We start from the raw sequence: 19,515 nt of genomic DNA, 5'->3' as shown, positions 1-19,515 counted from the left end.
GGTGGGCATACATACACACACTACATACACACCACACACATAACATACACATACATACACACACACACACACTATACACACACTACACCACACACACCATACCACATACCACACATGCACACACACTACAAACACACACCTTACCACATACACATACACACACACCACACACACTATACACACACTACACCACACACACATACAGACACACACTACACACACACCTCACCACACACACATACACACACATACTACACACACTACACACACACCTCACCACACACACATACACATACACACCACACTACACCACATATCACACCACATACACACACACACTACACACACACCAAACACCACACTACATACCACACCACCTACACACACACTACACACACACACTGCACACACACCACACACACCAGACTACATACCACACACATTCAAACATACCACACACCATATACCACACATCACACACCACACACATGCTCACAAACATACATACTACAAATACCACACACATATATAGACACACATTCCAAAGTAAAAAAGGAAAAACAAACACTAATTCTGGTAGGTGGATATTATATCTATTTTTTCTCCATTTGTATCTTGAGTGTTCTGCATCCTTCACACTTCCATAGACATTCTAAAATTATCAATTTCTTTAAACTACTCAGAAATATTCATTTTAAAATATTTAAAATACTTAAAATATTCATTTAAAAAATTGTGGTAGGCAGAATTCTAGAATGACTCCCAAGATTTCTGCTTCCTGGAATATCACAAAATTGTTAATGGGGCTTTAATTAACAATTTACAAATTTAGATAGATTTGTGAAGATGGGGAGAGAACCTGATGCAAGTTATGTACCCAAAATACATAGTAAACAGATCCCACAATGGAACATTAACAGCTTTGTCTCTAGAACTAGGATGGGAACAAAGATGATCCCTGTTAATATTTCTATGCAATGTTAGATTGGAGAACCTAAGAAGTTCAATAAGGCATGAAAGGTTAATCTAAACTACCAAACTAGAATAAAACTAAATCTGCCATTATTACTTAAATGACGTTTGTCCTTGGAAAGAAACTAAAATTACAAATAAATGATTAGAAATTATAAAACAGACTGGCTGTGGTGGTGCGCCCTGTAATCCCAACACTTGGGAGGCAGAGGCAGATACTCTGTGAGTTCAAGTTAAGCCTGGTCTACAAAGTGAGTTCCAGTACAGTCAGGGCTGTTACACAGAGAAACCCTGTCTCAAAAATATTAATAATAAAATAGCTTAACTTGAATATGACAATAATGCATATTTTTTCTTCAACAAACTATTGAAAATATAATTTAATTATTACAATGTCCTGGGTTTTTTGTTGTTGTTGTTGCTGATCTGATAAAGCATTGACCAAAACCAATATGGGGAGGAAAAGGTCTATTTTGTTTATATTTTATAGTCCATAATCAAGGGAAATCAATGCAGGAACATAGATCCAGAAACTGAAACAAAAACCATGGGAAAATGCTATTTACTGCATTGCTTTCCATGGCTTGGTCAGACTGCTTTCTTATACAACCTAGGACCTCTGCCCAGGGATAACACAATCCACATGCCCTATAGACATGCACATAGACTAGTTAGATGCAAGAAATTATTCAGTTGAGGTTCCCTCTTTCTAAGTGTCTCCGATTTGAGCCAAGTTGACAAAAACTACCCAGCACATACTGTATTAATAAAAAATAGAATGCCGATGAGTAAGTCCAAGAAAAGACAGGTAATATTTAATAAAGAAACTTATTTGGTTGTGAGCCTAGGTTTTAACAGCTAAGTCATTGCTTTTTGGTTTGCAAAGGCAGTGGCCAGATGCATGGGGATGATGTGATAAGGGAGATGAGACTATGTGTTGCAAAATCCACAAAGAATCAAGTTAAAGAATCAAAAGTTAAAAGAAAAAATATTGTTTGAAAGACAAAAAGATTCAGTGAGGATAGAACCAGTTCATAAAAGTTTATAAGTAATATATATATATATAATTAAACAATAAGAAATAAAGAGAAAAATAAAAACATTGAAAATAAATTTCAATTGTTGGTGATTATATGCACATGTATAGATATGTATGCATGTATTGATACATAAGAAAAAATTGTCATATCTTAGTGATGGCTGCATGTGGTAAACACATTTTAGAAATGTTTCAGCCAAATTTAGTAGAGCAGGAAATTTTATAAAGAATCCCTTCAATTGCAAGAAATATACTCAGGGGTTACTTTTCTATAACTATGATAAAATGTCATGATCAAAGTCACTTATGGAAGAAAGAGCTTTGTCAGGCTTATTGTTGAGAGTCCATGGTAGCAGGGAGGCGAGGCTGCAAGAGAAGGCATGGCAGCAGAAACAGGCAACTGAGAAACTGCATCTTTAACTTCAAACATGAAGCAGGGAGAAACTGGGAGTGGGAAGAGGTTAAAAGCCCTCAAAATCCAGTGATTTTCTTCCTCCAGCAAGGCTGTAGCCTCCCTAGGCAGTGCCACCAACAAGGTCCAAATGTCCAAACACATAAGCCTATGGGGGATATTTCTCAAAATGCTACTCAGAAGTAATGCATTAAAGAAAACGGTGATTAAGGTAGAATTCCAGAATAATATCCTTCTCAATGACTTCACCTGACTGTGAGTGGGGCTTCTCAATATAATGATGTTTCACCTCCATTGCTGCATTACCATGTAGCAGAAAGGATTTTGCAGAAATCAGAAAGATTTCTCATGGATGACTTACTCAAGAAGAATGATACTCACAGTGGCCTAATAGAATCAGAGGATCTATAAGAGGTTTAAAGGAGATTCAAAACTAGTGATATCCGTGCTAGCTCCAAGTAAGCAAACCTCCATATTATGAAATGGTTCCCATAGCAGGGGATGAGCAATTCCAAAAGATCTAAGAAAGTTCTTTGGTAGGTATGATGGTTAGTGTTATTAGCCTTGGAAAATCTAAGATCAGCCAGGAGGTGAGCTGCTAGGAAGGCCTGTGCGGTATTAAGTTGATTGCTTTAATTCATGCAAGAGGATCCAGCCACTGTGGGCAGCACCATCCCCAATCCTGGACTGTGAGTGGAGAAAAGATGCTGACCAGCAGTATGAATTCATGCACTCTAAGCTTCTTGATTCTGGAAGATATGTGACCAGCTCTTCAAGTTCTTGCTGTCACGACTTCCTGCTATGACAGACTCTATCTTTGAACAGAGAACCAGGATAAACTCATTTTCCCTTAAGATGCTTTTGCTAGGGTATTTTATTATAGCAACAAGAAAAGTAATTAAGACAGTGGGCAACATTACGTGGGAACCTTGGGATCACTCTGTAAGTAATCAAATTCTAACAATTCAAATATGAGGTTAAGAGGTGCCTCAGCCTCTAGGGAGATTGTGACTCTTATTAGAACCTGTATTTTTGACTGTACAAACTGACCTAGGTAGGCAAAGCAGCCTACCTAGCCATGAGGCTCCCACACTTATGAATGACAAAATTTATAAGGTAGCACACTTGTGTTGCTTTAAGCTTCTAAATTTACTATGGCAACACAAAATTAAGGCAGTTTGTAGTGTTTTAAAAATTGGAAGTCAACAAAATGTCTGGAGAGAAATTGGTTACTATTCCATTTAAGGCACACAATGGTGTGTGCAGTATGTCCTATGGCTAACAGTGGTAAAATTAAATACTTTATGAGTGGGTATGCTGACATAGACAGAGCTCAAAAGCAAACAAATAGACATTGAAGACCAAACATGAGGACACACATCTCTAACCCCAGCACTTAGAGGGCAGAGGTAAGAAGATCTCTTTGATTTGAAGATCAGTCTGCTCTACACGATGAGCTCCAGGGTATATAAGGTTTGAAAATATATCAGGAGTATATCTGGTCTGAAAATAAATAAATAAATTGGGGAACAAGAGATGGTGATATAGTTCAGTTGTTACAGCATGTGTAACAGCATGCTTGAAGTCCTGAGTTTGATTTCAGGCGCTGCAGGGAAAAGTGAGTGATGTCTGGAATCTCAGAACTCAGGAGGTAGAGGCAGGAGGATCAGGAGTTCAATGTCATCACTGTCAGTCTAAAAGAGAAAAACCTAAACCAGAAAATACACACCCAAAATTAAAAAATTAAAATTCTGTTCAAAAATCAATATACATAAGCATTTAATTCTATTAATTAAAATGAGAAAACTTGTGTTGTTTTTATTTAAGAATACATATAAATGAGAAATACCTAATTGTGCAAGTTAGGGTTGAAATTACCTACTTTTGGAGGAGGAAGAAATGCACACACACACACACACACACTATTATATATTCTAATAGGCATGTGGTGCATGCATATGCTTATGTATATTTTAATGTCTGTTCTAATATATATTCTATAATATATTTGCATGTATTATGACTGGAATTCAAAAGTTACAGCATTATCCTATTTCCTAGCTCAATGTTGAATACCCACGTATTTATTTCATTATTTTTAAAAACCATCTATGACTATATACATTTACATTTCACCTATTTAAAGAGTCCCCAGTTCTCAAAATATAACCTCTTGTCTTCCTACATTATGTGCTAAATAATAAGTTCATCAAGTGAAACATGCATGCATGACTTTCCAAGTACATTTAAATACAGTAACAGCCATGGTGGGAGCCATCGCTTTACCCTAATTGGTGATGGCAGTTGAGGCAGATTAGCAGAGTTGAGCCTGGAGAACAGAGACCCACATGTCACCATCCTTCTGTGTTTTATGCTTTGCATGTTCAATCTGCTGCATTGGGGAAATGAAGCAGAGAGAAAACCCAAGAGCTAATGACAGAAGGACAGAAAGACACAAGCAGAAGATTGCAAATATTTTTTATTTCTCAAAACAATTAGCAAGTGCATTGTAAAGTAGTGCCTAACCGGCAGCTTCGCTGTGGGGGAGTTACTTTTCCAGCTAAACATTCAGCCTCCAATCACTGAGCTCTTCTACTCATACATCTTAAATAGACTCCGCTTCCCTTTCAATCAACGAATCACCTTAGTGAAGTTGGGAGGGGGTGCTTTGTGGTGGATATATAGGAGTTAGAAGGCAAAATGGGGTCAATATAATCATATTTCATTGACAATATGAAATTCTCTATGATTGAAAAAATGTAAAAGCACATCATATAGAGAACCCTACTCATTTGAGTTAATAGGAGTTAACACTTATACTTAAATTGTCTTTAGAAACATATTAGCCTATCAAGATGACTCAGTGGATAAAATCACTTGCCCCAAGTCTGACAACCTGTGTTTGATCCCCAGGACACACAAGGAGGAAGAAGAGAGCTGGCTGCCACAAATTGTCCTCTGATCTCCAGCTGTCTGTTATGGCATCCACACAAGCACAGACACTAAATAAGAACATGAACAGCTAAGTCTGCAGGTTTCAAGTTCAAGGCCTGTCTGGATTTCAGAGTGAGTTCAAGGCCAGCCTTGACAACTTAGTGAGACTTTCTCAAAGAGAAGCTGTGTAATTCGAAGGTAGAATATGGAGCCCTACGTTCAATCCAAGTACTATAAAAAGAAGTAAAAAGGTAGTTATTAATTTCCAAAATGACCTTGGAGTATCAGAAATAAAAATTCTACATATTTAAAGACCATCGCATCCTGTGTTGTTCTAGCTTTAAGCCTCCTTGGCTCTATTTTTTAATTATCATTTTAAAAACTGTAATCTATTGAAGCTTCATAATGGATGAGGAAGGGAGTTGTGAGGGCTAACCCATATCTGATAAGGTATTGGTAGTAAGGGTTACTGGGTTTCTTTGGTGGTGAAGCTTCTGGTAGGTAGTCCACATTTCAAGAAACAACCTATTACACATGTTCATGGCAAGCAACCCTGACTTAACTCAGTGAATTAAAAAACAGTAATTTTAAGGAGATAGAGAAGTAGAAGGTAGGACTTGTTATAAAGAAAATAGAATTCAGCAGGGAGAATGGGGAGAAAGATGGTAATAAGGGGGAAAATGACCAAAATAAACTGTATACATGTAGAAAATTAGCAAAGAATGAATAAATACTAAATAAACTTTAAATTGCAAAAGCCAGGCATGGTGGCATATGCATATAATCCCACTTATAAAGCTGAGATAGGGACACTAACATGTACGTGAGGTCAGTCTTGGCTACATATTGAAACTGTCTGAAAAAGAAAAAAGGAAAGGAAAGGGAAAAAAGCTAGGTCCAATGGTGCAAGCTGCAACACCAGCCACTGTACATGTTGGAGCAAGAGGATCACGAGTTTCAGGGAAGCCTGGACTACAAGGGTGAGACTACTGCTAATTGTTAAATTTTATCAACAACGTAGTGACTATTTAAGCTATGTCTCATAACTCACATGGCTCTAGCTATTAAAGGAGTATGTATTGTCCTTGGTGAGAATTCTGGCACAAATTTTACATGAAGTGAGAGTAGAAGCAGGATCAGGCTATACTCTAATTACAACTGAGTACACTTTAGTATTTGAGTTCCTTAGTCTGCTGAGAAACTAGAAAGATAGATTGTGAGTGTGTGTGTGTGTGTGAGTGTGTGTGCATGTATGCAGTGCGTGCCTGTGTGCGGCTGTTTGTCTGTCTGTCTTAGGGTTTCTATTGCTGCCTACTGGCTTGATTTCCATGACTTGCTCAGCCTGCTTCTTTATAGAAGAGGGCTGGGCCCTCCTCATTGATCACTAATTTAAAGCATTTCCTCAGCTGAGGCTCCTTCCTCTCTGATGACTCTGGCTTGTATCAAGTTAATACACAAAACCAGCCACTACAACTTATCCCTGTCAACTTGACACAGACATATCACTATTAAGCCACAATCCTTCCTTTCTTGTTCATCCCGAAGATCTCATATTAAAAACATATATGACTTCAAAAGTCCAAAAATTTACAAATTTAAACACATTAAAACTTCAGTCCCTTTAAAATAGTCAATCTCTAAAAATCCAAAATCTTTTAAAATTCAAAGTCTGTCAATGTGAGCTCCAATAAAATGTTTTACTTCAAGAGGGAAAAGTTAGGTCATAGTTACAATAAAAGAAAAACCAAATTTCAGGCATCCAATGGCTGTGATACACTCAGGATCTGTTGGACTGCTCCAAATGACCCGGGTCACTTCCCCATCTCTGCCCTCTGCAGCACACACAGCTTGTCTTCTAGGCTGGGCTGGCTCCCCTCCTTCAGTGCTGCTGTTCTTGGTGGTCATCCCATGGCACTGACATTTCCAAATCACTGGATCTTCTGCTACAACAGGAATGCTTTTTCACCAACAGCCTCTCATAGGCTCTCCTCATGGTGCCAACCTAGACTTCTTTGCATGACCCCTTCAGTTCTGGGCCTTCAACTGTCACTGAGGCTGCACCTTCACAAGTGACCTCTCCAGGCGTCTCACAGTGCCAAGACTCAGTTGCTCTCCATGACCCCCTCATGCCTTCAAAACCAGGAGCACCTAGGTGACTTTTACATAGTACCAAGTGTGTTTGCCAGCACAAGGTACAGCCTTGGCCGCCTCTGGACCACAGCTTCTTTGTGTTCTCAGGAAACACTTCCCAGAATATTTCACCTCAATGATGCTGGTCTCTTCTTAATCACTGCTACTTTCTTAGCTCCAGCAGATCAGCACGAATTGTTCCAGCAAAGTAAAGTTTTGCTGTAGTAGTTCTGGTATCTTGTTAATCACAGCTGATTCTTTAGCCCCAGCTAACCAGAATCATGGGATTTTAATTCAAAATACCAAATGGACCCAACAGAATCTTTAAACTTCCCTCTGAAACTTCACAAGTCAGGTCTCCATCCTCTACACTACTCTCAACAGTCTTATCTTCCCAGTTCCCACAGAAGATCGACAGGAGGGAGGGAGAGAAGGAAGGAGAAAGAAAGAAAGGAAGGAAGGAAAAATACTTAAGCCAATTAAAAAACAATAAGCAAAAACTTGAGTACCCAATTCTCAAAAGAGGACAGAGAATAACTAATAAGCAGGTAGTCAGTGTCACTAGTCACCAGAGAAGTGCCAAATAAAACACAGTGCAACACCTCCACACCTGTACAAGAATGAATAAGATTAAAAGAATGGAGAAATAACATGTTGACAATGCTAGAAATATTAAATATGACATTATTCTATCAAATAATATAAAACTTGTGTTTAGGACAAGGAATTAAGGTTTTCTTTTATCTCTCTCCACCTTGTAAGTCTTTTATGCAAATATTTTAATTCCCTCCACCAAGTAAAACCTTTATTCATACAAAGATCCATTGCTCTATTCTAGGAATTTGATGGCCTGGAGCAGTGACCTCATCCCCCGTCTTCCTTCATTTCCTGTGCACGAGTTTCTTCTTCATCCAACTGAGTGAGATTGTGAGGACCCCGGCCAATGGGGAAAAGACACAGTCACCACCAGAGTTAGAATAAAAACCAAATACACTTCCTATCTGTGTTCATTCATCTGAGCACACCCCCATAGTCATGAGTTCTGCCTTGTTCAGACACTTCGTTTGGAGTGGTGGTCTCTTTCTTTGCAACCTGGAACATATTTCTAACAATAGGAAGGTGTATCAGTCTCTTTGCAGATTTGCTTAGGAATATTATAATGTTTGAAAATCATTATATTCTCTAATCCAGGTGAGTATCTGCCTAAATATTCAACAACAGTTAGCCATACTCTCTATACTATTTCAAACTGGAAATAACACAAACAGCCTTAAACCGCAGGACTTCCCAGTGACCTTCAGTAAACTTAGACAACAGAATATGAAACAAACTAGCATATAGAATGGCCTCAGGTGTGTACAAGATTGCTGAAACCCACGTATAGTGCATGGGAAAAAATAGACAAAACAAATGCATGCAGTATGATTTTATTACATGAAACCTGTTAGGTAGCAGCAGTCCTTTTGGGTAAAGGGCAGGAAGAGCAGGCTACCTAGGATGTCATTGATAAACTGATTTATTTGTTCTAGTAACACAGGGCTGTTCAGATGTAGACAAACTGAAAGGCTAAAATTGGTTCCAAACTGGTGGCTCATTGAGTATAGGGAGTGTTGGGGCTTGCTGACAAACTCAGGGCTGGAGTCCAATGCCTGGGACCCATGCATTCGAAAATGAGACTCCTTCAAGTTGTCCTCTAACCTGTACATGCACTGTGGTACCTGTGGTACACACACGTGCACACACACACACACACACACACACACACACATACACACACCATACACAGAGAGAGAATAAGTAAATTTAAAAGAGAAAATAACTTAAAATAGAAACCAATAGGAGACACAAGGAAGCAATGAGTCACAAGGGTTTTTAAACAGAGCTCAGCTCAGCTAACTCCTCTGGCTTCGCCCCCCTTCCCCAGTGTGCGCAGGTGCAGGAGTTGTCAACTGGCCACCTTATTGGCTGGGACTTCAGGCTTCCGGAAGCTCCCTTAGCCCCGCCCCTTCTGCCTGCTGGCCTTCCCGCCTTCCTGCCACGCGGCTGGGCCTGCTGAGGTCCATTCCCGAGGCAACGGCGTGGCGTGGGCCCCTGGCCCGGCTGCCAGGATGAACATCCGCAATGCCCGGCCCGACGACCTGATGAACATGCAGCATTGCAACCTGCTCTGCCTGCCCGAGAACTACCAGATGAAGTACTACTTCTACCACGGCCTGTCGTGGCCCCAGCTCTCCTACATCGCCGAGGACGAGGACGGCAGGATCGTGGGCTATGTGCTGGCCAAGATGGAGGAGGACCCTGATGATGTCCCCCACGGGCACATCACCTCGCTGGCAGTGAAGCGCTCACACCGGCGCCTCGGCCTGGCCCAGAAGCTCATGGACCAGGCCTCCAGGGCCATGATCGAGAACTTCAGCGCCAAGTACGTGTCCCTGCACGTCAGGAAGAGCAACAGGGCGGCCCTGCACCTCTATTCCAACACCCTCAACTTCCAGGTTAGTGAGGTGGAGCCCAAGTACTATGCCGATGGGGAAGATGCCTATGCCATGAAGCGGGATCTCTCAGAGATGGCTGATGAGCTCAGGCTGAAGAAGGACAGATATGTGGTTCTGGGCTCCAGGGAGAACTGGGAAGCCCAGGACAGCACACTCCCTGGTGCTGAAGAGGCCTGTCAGCTGGAGAGCCCGGCTAGTGACAGCACTGGTGACTAGGACAGCTCAGAGGACTTGGATTCCACCTCCTAGAGCCCTGCCTAAGGTATTCTCTTCTCTGGCCTGGTCCCTCTGTACTCCTTGACATGGTCATCTTGTCCTATCCATTCGTGTCCCACCCTGTTGTACTTTTGCTAGCTTTCTTGGTGACCAGAGCCTGGTAACTTTGACAGCAAAGATTCAGGACTCACTGTTAGCAGTAAGCAATGCACAAGAATGCACATGCTGGAAGTATGTTAAATCCAGAAAAAAAGAGGCATTTGTCCTGCACTGGGTAACCTTGTACTTCACGCAAGGAATTTTATCTTCTGAGAATTCCAGTTAACAAATTAGAATGGTGGAATTCTAAAATCACCATTTTAAAACTCTTGATGAAGTAATGAGTCTAGAACCAATGGTCATTAATAGGTAACGGGAAAATTTCCAACACTTTGTAATGATAGGTCAGACCTAGAACACAGAGTCGGCCATTACTCTCAGACAAGTACTACATTTTTCCTGAATGTAGTGAAGGTATCCACAGTGTCACCTGTGCCATCCATACTCTTGCTAAAAGAAAATTACACTTCTTTTTCAGCTCCCATGAGTATTATTTATAGACAGTAGAGGGGCACGTTGAACAGTACACAATGCAGTCAGCAAAATCCAGAATGAGAATGAAGGCATTTTGACAGAACAATGTCCTGGCTTCTTCAGCAGATAAGTGTTATTTTAAAGAGGGAGGGGGATGGGCAGCTGGGGTTGTAGCTCATTGGTACAGCTCTGACTTAACATGCAGAAAGCCCTGGATTTATTGCCCATCACCACCACCACCAAAACAAAACAACAACAACAAAAGAATTTTCTATTAAATGAAAGATAATAGCAGCCAAATCATCACTAGGAGAACTTCTGCAATGTTCTTTAAAACAAACCAACCAGACCTTTTCAGACACCCAGGCAGAATTCAAACATGGACTCTGTTCTATTAAGTGTGCTAAATATGAAGTAATTATCCTAAAAATATATTTTTAGTCAAATTAGCTAATGTAAAGCATAAAATTTATTAAAAAACAACAAAAAATAAAAGGACATAAACAGCCCTAATGGAGAATTCAAATAAAAATAGGCTAACAGGGGCACAGGTCGTAGAGAGTATGTAACTAGCCTGTGAATGGCCCCAGGTTGGATCTTAAGGACTTCAAAAAATGAAATAAAATAAATAAGAATGGCAGCATTTAATAGTTGTTGAAGATGAGAAATCTGTACTGTGGGTTCCTTATGCTGTTTTCACTCTTGGATTTGTGAAAATTCACACAAAAACTTAGAGCAAAGTATTGTACTTGCAAAAACATTCTAAGACCTGCTAATGCCATACATAGTGGCACATGTCTATAATCCCAGTTTGGGGGAGGTAGAAGGATTTTTGAGTTTGAGGTCATCCTAGGCTAGTGAGATGATGATGATGATGATGATGATGATGATTTTAAGAAGAAAAAAAAGAGCCAAGGTGACTCAATGGTTAAAGACACTTGCAGCCATGCCTGGTGAATTTAGCCTCAATTCCCAGGACCCACGTGGTACAAAAGAACCAACTCCCCAAAGCTGTCCTCTGACTTGTACACATGAGCCTATAAATACACAAACACAAACAAATATAACTAAAACACACACACATACACACCAAGTACCTTTTAAAAACTACTATCTTAGAAACAGGCTGTTGTAATAATTAAATACCCCAGTATTTCTTCTAGAAAGAATTCTGTCATATGATTCAAGGGTCCATGCTCTAAGGACAGTTTGAAAGTTTCAGTGGGATTCATCTGGTCCAGGATCAGGCCAGCAGAAGAGTGTAAAGGGAGCAGTAAATTTGAGCAAAACATAATGCCTTCAGAAACATATGTCATCAAATATTTGCCTGTCTTAAAACCTGTCTGGACAGTGGCAGACATTCACTTGTCTAGTATGCCCTGGGCTCTATACACAGTACAGCATTTGAAAAATAAGGAGAATAAAGGAAACATCAAACACAAAAGATTTTTATCACTGAAGGTTTTATTTAGTCCAAACAGAATGTTTTTAGTTACTTCTTTTAACAGTCTTCATGAAGGACATAGGCAATATTGATCACATCTCTGTGGTAATTCACTCCTCTTCAGTGTTAAATTACTTGAGAATGGAGCTAATAAGAGTGTTTTAAAACTCTACATGTGAAATGCAGTTAACTCAAAAGCCCTTAGAACCTGAGAAATAAAGCAAATAAAAATATCTGCTCATCTATTAGATGAAGAGAAAAATACCAAAGAAGATTCCTTCTTGCATGGCCGTTATATAACACATACAATTACAAATGAACTGTCTGTTTATGTGGCATAGTTGAATCTTAGGTTCCTGTATTCAACTTCATCTCCCTTCCAAGTTGCTCTCTCCTGCAATCTTCTCCCTCCTTCCTCCCTCCCTCTCTCCCTTTCTTCATTTCCTGTCTTCCTTCCTCCCTTCTCTTTTGGCATGGTCAGCCCTGGTTTTCCATGAATTTGATGAAAAGTACCTAATTCTGCTTCTGAGACACCCTATGAGCCCATCTAATGCTTGCTCCTCAGTCTTCAGTTTCGGGTCATATCTAACCAGAAACCTCTGTGGATCTTGTTGGAGCCTCTTTAATGATTAGGATATAGTGCTTTGCATAAAGTAACTGAATTGTTAAGTAAAAGCAGTCCTGACTTAGTGCCTTACAAATTAAAGTCTTCTTTCATCACAGAGCAGTGTGGATCTTCAGGGTGATGAAGCCTAGGTGGAGAGGTGCTCAGGAAAAATCTCGATAGGATACACCCTGAACAGGTCTCTGTAACCCCTTGGCAACCTGGTAAAGCTTGAGGACCTCTTAGGGGAAGAAAAATTTTCCTGAGGTATCACTATCATGTGGATTATAAGAAAAAATATTGAAATAGGTTTATTAAGGTTTTTAAGTATCTCTAACAATAATATGTATGCTTCAGTAACATAAGAAATAAAGAGCATAACAGTATGTGCATTGATTAGTTATCTCTAAGCAGTTTGATTATAATAGAAATGACATTTAAGATGCCTTCAATAGCTATAATTTGATATGAACTTACTGTGATTTTATTGTTATGAAGCCCTAAGTATAGCAAGTATTCCTACTGCATACTTCACAATAGGAACAAATACACAATTTCAGTACCTTGCTCACTGATTCTCATTTTCTAGGATAACATCTTCCACTGGTTCATGCACATTTAAGTAGTGGGGAAAAGAAGATAAATACACACAGAGCTTCATACAGGCTTCAAAACTCACCACCAGTTTTCCAGCTAACAGCAAGGGAGATAAAGAAGTGTGCTTTGAGCTGGGCATGGTGGCACATGCCTTTAATCCCAGCACTCGGGAGTCAGAGGCAGGTGGATCTATGTGAGTTTGAGGCCAGGCTGGTCTACAGAGCTAGTTCCAGCACAGCCTCCAAAGCCACAGAGAAACCCTGTCTCGAAAAACCAATAAATAAATAAATAAATAAATAAATAAATAAATAAATAAATAAATAAGAAATGTGCTTTAGCTATGCCCCAGGAATGCAAAGGGGGTTTTCTGGGAAACACCAATGTTTCTTCCACAATGGGAAACATCCTAGTCATGCTGCGGATGTGGGAAGCTGCTTCATGCTCAGCCAGGAGCAGAGCATCCCTGATGGTCCCCTTCAAGACATGCCTCAGGGGTTTCTTGGAATCCATTTAGGGTTTTTATATAAATATATAGCATATTTATTCTGCTTTTGTCTGGACAGGCAAATTAACAACAGTATTCTAAATAAGGTTATACCGTGAAAGTATTCTACACTGTTGTATTGTGGTGCTCCTCCTATGGAGCTTGAGTTCAGACACATACAGAAAATACCATAAAGTGACTTTTCATTTTTTTCTTATTTCCATTTTCAGGTGAGTAGGGCAGTTGGTGAATGGGGAGTGGGTATCTTCATCCTAAAGACAATAATAAACATTACTGCTTTTCCTGTGGCACTCACTGTGCTGCTGCAACTCTTCTCAGGACTGTTGTGGGCGTCTCCTTTAGTCATGCTATCCTTGTAAGGCCAGCAGGAAGGATACTGCATTTTACAGGCCTGGTCATGACACGGCAGACAGTCATGCCCTTAGTAAGGGAAGAGCAGTGGGGCTGACTTAGCTACTCAGGTCCCCCAAATGTGGAGATCAGATACGATGGTTCCAGTCCTGCTAAGTACCACGCTCACTGTAGATTTTGATAATAGAGGCTAACTGTTCCGCTCCCTTCCTTCACAGTAATCAAGTGGTGAACATTGTGTCTGAGCAGCAGCAGTTTGCATCTTGGAAGGAAGCTGCAGTTGAGGACTAAAATAGCTTTCTCTGACAAGCTCTGCGTCAAAGCACTCAGCTGAATCCACGCTGAGCAGTCGCAGTGTTTCTACAGAGCCATAGCAATGAAGACAGGTCAGTTCAAAACATGCTGGTTGAGGCAGGAATGCCATCAAACTGCGGCTGTCTCCTGGCAAGAAGAATGTGCCTGATGTTTAATAACCAAACGGAAAAGTCACCAAGTCTCAACATTTCCAGTTGAGTTGGCACTGTGAGTGAACTGAGGTTACTCCAGTGACTTTTGCTTTTCTAGTTTTATTCTTCCTGTCGCAAAGCTGTCATTGTAACAGAAAGTTGCTAAATGTTCACATGAGCATTCACTGAAATAGACTGTTCTTAATTCTACCAGACAACTAATTATAACCAGAATGAGAGAATGAAATGTGGGAGAAAGTTAAGGAGACTGACAGGCTTGGTAAACTCCTAGTATAACCTTAGCCCAGATATGCCAGGAACTATAGATTTCAAATACAACTGCACCCTATGATGATAAAGAACATTGAGAAGAGATGAAACACTGTTTTGAAAAGCTAATCCGATAAGAGTCTATTTGTTTAATCATTCATAATCTCTAATGGTGTCACCTTTCAATCAATGTGGCTTGCTGAAGCACCGATTTGGTCAGAGGTAACACATAGAAGCAGAGACCAATTTTCTTCTAAATCTCACTGTTTACTGTCCATGCACTAGTATGTAAAATCAAATACATTTAGTGGTGACAAAGATAAAAATATTAAAATTGTACAAGTGGATAGTAGTTTTTAAAGAATCAGTGTACCTCTTGAAATGCTCTTTCTACCATGCCATTTTATAAATTAATGTCTACAGAACATCATGGATTTTTTTCATTGTAAAACTGTAGCTTTCTTTTCTATGATCATAAGGTCCTGTTAACAACATTCATTCTGCAGGTTTCTCTGACCTATCATTCGGAAAGTCTAGGAGTAGGACTGGAGAGTCACTTAGCAGTGAAGACCATACAGTCCTCTTGCAGAGGACATGAGTTTAAGACAAGCCTGGTCCACATGAGACCCTATTTCAGAAAAAGATGTCATAGAACAGAACACTGCCTCTCACTAACCAGGAGCTAAGGCCTCCTTTTCATTTCTGCTGTGATAAATCCTTTCTGCTTTTTCTTATAAATGGTTTTGTTTTTGAGACAGCACATCACTCTGTGTCCAGACTGGCCTGGAAACAGCTTTCTGCCCGCTCAGCTCACTAGTGCTGAGATTACAGGCATGTGCCTCATGCCCTGCATCAAAAGCCTTTGTGTAAAATAGAATGGGAAGACCACAAAAGAAGGACCTCAGTCTCTTTAGGTTTGAAATATGTTCTCTAGGAGGGTCAGTTCAGTTTGTGTGCTCACCAGACCTCCCTTTCTTAGAGGAGACTGGGCCTGCAGGCATTAGGAAATGCTGTGTGTCCTGGTTGGGGGCATGAGTGGCAACAAGAAAACCTCACATCTGTGGGAACACTGTGCTCTTGTGTGATTCCCATCAACCTCCATAGGGATGGTCTCCTCACTCATCTGCTGTTGAACTCTTAGTATACAATGCACGTTGATCAATGCATTCTCCTCTCCTGTCCCCTACTATCAACTAGCCTCCTGACTTCATTTACAAAAGTCAACAAACAAAATAACCCCACCATTTAGTGCTGCTTGCATTTGCATGGGCTTAGGACACTCTCCTGGAGCATGGGTAGCTCAGGGACCATGTCTTGTAAGAAAACGGACACTCTTCCATATCTCTTACAGGGCTGTCAGGGTCCTGTGCCCTCCACTGCTCACATACTCTCTTTTCTCAACAGCATTGCTGGTCTGCATGTCTCAGCCACACCTGTCCTGTGAACCCTGGACTAAGGTTTACTCAGCTAATCTTCTCTGGGGATACTTCACAGTAACTCAAATGGCTTCTCATGTTCAACTCTCCATGACCTTCCACATAAAGCTACTGTGATCATGAAGGAGTACCTCAGCACAAGAGCCTGCTGTTGCAGGTGCCAAGGACGCCCAAGGCCCGCCATGAGAGAGCATCCCTGGCCTCCTTCTCACCATGCTGCCTTTGTACTATTTTTAGTGCTCCTATGTTGAGCTGTGGTTTTTCTGCACACTTGTTTCCTAGAAATGCCAAACAGGAAACAGGGACAGCTCTTGAAGCTTCCAGTTTGCAGGCTTTGCCATTATTTTTCCGGGTTTCCATCACTAAGGGGGTAGTTAGCACCTCATTCCCTCTTCCTCTTCTAGTGGAAATTGTCTGCTTACTCTTGCACTCTGGAACACCCTGTGTCTTGTCCTCTGCCTTCAAGAGATGGTCTCCCCCTTTCCCAGTGGGAGAAAGTGACAAAGAAGGGCTCTGCCACACCACACAAGCACGGTATATGGATTTTAAGAAAAGAACAAGCAGTAGTTTAATTGGACATGCATCTGCTTGCTCACAACAGTTGCTTTCTGTCTTTGTGTTTGCTTTCTTTTGTAATGATGTCACTTGCCATTATTTGAGGACCGAAAGTGCATGTACAATGCTATGGCATTTACTAATATGTAATTCCGTGGAAAGCCCTGTGAGGTGGGCATTATTATCTCTGTTTTACAGATAGATGAACCAAAGCAGTGCAGCAAATAACTATTTGGGACTTCAGCCCAACCCAGTCCATGCTGCTCCTGTTTGGACTCTGCATTTATTTGAGAAACAATGTTAAAATGTCACAAAAATGAGACTGTGCTGTTTAAAATTGTTCAGTGTTGACTTAATAGATGACAGCCACGTGCCAATTATAAATATTATTGTAACCTTCAACTGTAGTCCCTGTTTAGTGGCTTAGTAAATATAAGTGAAGACAAAGGGCTTTGACTCTGCAGAAAAGTCACAGGTAGATAAACCTAGAACTGAGTGATGTTTTCGTGTTCTCTGAAAATTGGTTACCAAAATGTCCATGTTTCTGTTTAGATTTTGATGAATCTGGAGGACATGGATTTACATATAAGCCCTGACATTAAGCTGCTGATGACAAGCGATAAGTGTCTTCTCTGAAATCCACACTGGCCCTGATCAGTACTTCTTACAGATCTACCCCGGTGTGTGGAAAATGCCTGTCTAAGGGTGAAGGGTTGCCAGAGGCAGAGCTGCAGTTCCGTTTTGTGTGTCCTCACAGCCCTCTGTCTTTCTGTCTTCCATTTAATCTTCTCCCTTACCTCTGAAATGGTTTTAGTCTTTCCCCTCAAGCATGTGATTATCTCTTTCTTTTTAAACATTGCAGCTTCCTAACATCTGTCTCTGGGGCAGCATAATCTTACTGATGAAATAGTACGTTTTCCTTGAGCCCTTGTCAGTGTGTCTTGGTGTTAGCAGCTCAGCAGATGGAGAAGCAGAAGGAGCAGCCTCAGCTTACCTGAGTGATTTCTCTCCAGCTCAGAGCCAGTCTCTAGTAACCTGATGTTTTCAGAAGCAGTTGGGAAATAAGAAGGCTTCCAGACATTAGCATTGCTGCTAACTACAACTAGTGGCACTTTTCCTTGTTAGCAGGGGACAACAGAAACCCAGTAATGCAGCAACCTACCTAGTTTAGGTTATGCTCTTATTATCTAAACACTGTATTTTAAGATTGTTTAGGGCACATATTAGCAAATTCTGGACCATTCCATGAAAGCGCTGCTGACTGAACAGAGGCAGCAGTGGTTTCTCCCAGCTCTGGGAGTGGGTGCCTCTGGTGCTGCTTTGGTAACAGCATCATTCTTTTCGGACAGAACAAATTATGATTTTTTTCTAATAGACTACTTGCTTTTTACTTCAGCCTGATCCCAGAGAGACCAAAGCAAGGATATAGAATAATTAGTTCGTGGCACGAGTACAGGTGTGCTGAATGTAGAGAATGACTCACACCCCTTCTTAATGTGTGGATTTACCAAAACTATTGGCTGGACCCTGGTCAGAAAATTCTCCAAATCTATTGCTCACCAGAACAGAATGTTTTGTTTATTTGTGGCACCAACTTGTAAATGAAGCCCGTAAGTTACATGTTTAAAAATGTGGTTTTCCCTTTGAGGTAAGAGCAGTTAAGCAAGAGATGATGCTGTGAAATAAAATAATGGAATATGGGGTGAGTGAGACACATGGAGTAGTGCTAGATATTGAACCAATGGATCAAGAAATAAAGGAATTTTTCTCATTCGTTCTATGAAAAGCTGATATTGGCTAGTATGGGTCATAAAAGTCAACTTGTAACCAGTGTAAGACACCTGTAACTACTTGTTGGATTAGTTTGATTGGACTCTAAACAAGTCAGAATTTCCTTCTTAAATACTCACACAGGTAATTGCTGTTTGTGATACTGTGTCAAGAGGTCGATGACCAAGTCATTTCAGTAATAATTTCCAAGCACATCAAATACATATAATAAAGATGTTTATACATAGTGTTTGGAGTCATTAATAATACCCTACATTATGTCATGTATTGGATTGCTCTGATGTGCTGGGCACTCGCATGGCTCCCAGGGCCTTGACCTGGGTGGTGTGGGAATGAGAAAAGACAAATGCAGATCACAGAGAAGCTGGGACTATGTTGTCTTGTCTCTGATAGAGAACCTGCAGCCAGCATGGAAGAAGCTCCATATATGTTTATCATATAGACTTGAAGAGAGGTACAGACAGGCAGGGTTACTGCATTCAGCTGAACCAGGAGACGGAGCTTATAGTACACAACTAGATTGAAGAGCAGATTTAGCTAATACAATATGAAGAGTCTCTGTAGAGGAACAGTCTTCAGGTCACAAATATCTCAAGGGAGAAGGCTATTATGGCCACAAGCACCATGGTGGTGCCACTTGGAGGTCCTGGGACAATTTGTGGCATTTGGTTCTTCCTTCTACCATGTAGGTTCCAGGAACTGAAGGGACAAGTGCCTTTACCCGTTAAGCCATGTTGCTGGCCAT

The 19,515-nt window shown here is 40.7% G+C and overlaps 1 protein-coding gene across 1 annotated transcript; it reads left to right on the top strand.

Annotated features, from left to right (window-relative positions):
- The first annotated feature begins 9,561 nt into the window (after positions 1 to 9,561).
- Naa11 (N-alpha-acetyltransferase 11, NatA catalytic subunit) lies at positions 9,562 to 18,967 on the top strand. Its single transcript, XM_005139332.3, has 2 exons — positions 9,562 to 10,244; positions 16,393 to 18,967. Exon 1 carries the CDS (start codon positions 9,596 to 9,598, stop codon positions 10,196 to 10,198), a length of 603 nt encoding a protein of 200 aa, XP_005139389.2. The 5' UTR covers positions 9,562 to 9,595; the 3' UTR covers positions 10,199 to 10,244; positions 16,393 to 18,967.
- The last annotated feature ends 548 nt before the right edge of the window (positions 18,968 to 19,515 follow it).

The sequence above is a fragment of the Mesocricetus auratus genome, unplaced genomic scaffold (assembly GCF_017639785.1).
Source record: "Mesocricetus auratus isolate SY011 unplaced genomic scaffold, BCM_Maur_2.0 Super-Scaffold_100006, whole genome shotgun sequence".
NCBI classification, from domain to species: domain Eukaryota; kingdom Metazoa; phylum Chordata; class Mammalia; order Rodentia; family Cricetidae; genus Mesocricetus; species Mesocricetus auratus.
This window is presented reverse-complemented; position numbering and strand designations above follow the sequence as displayed.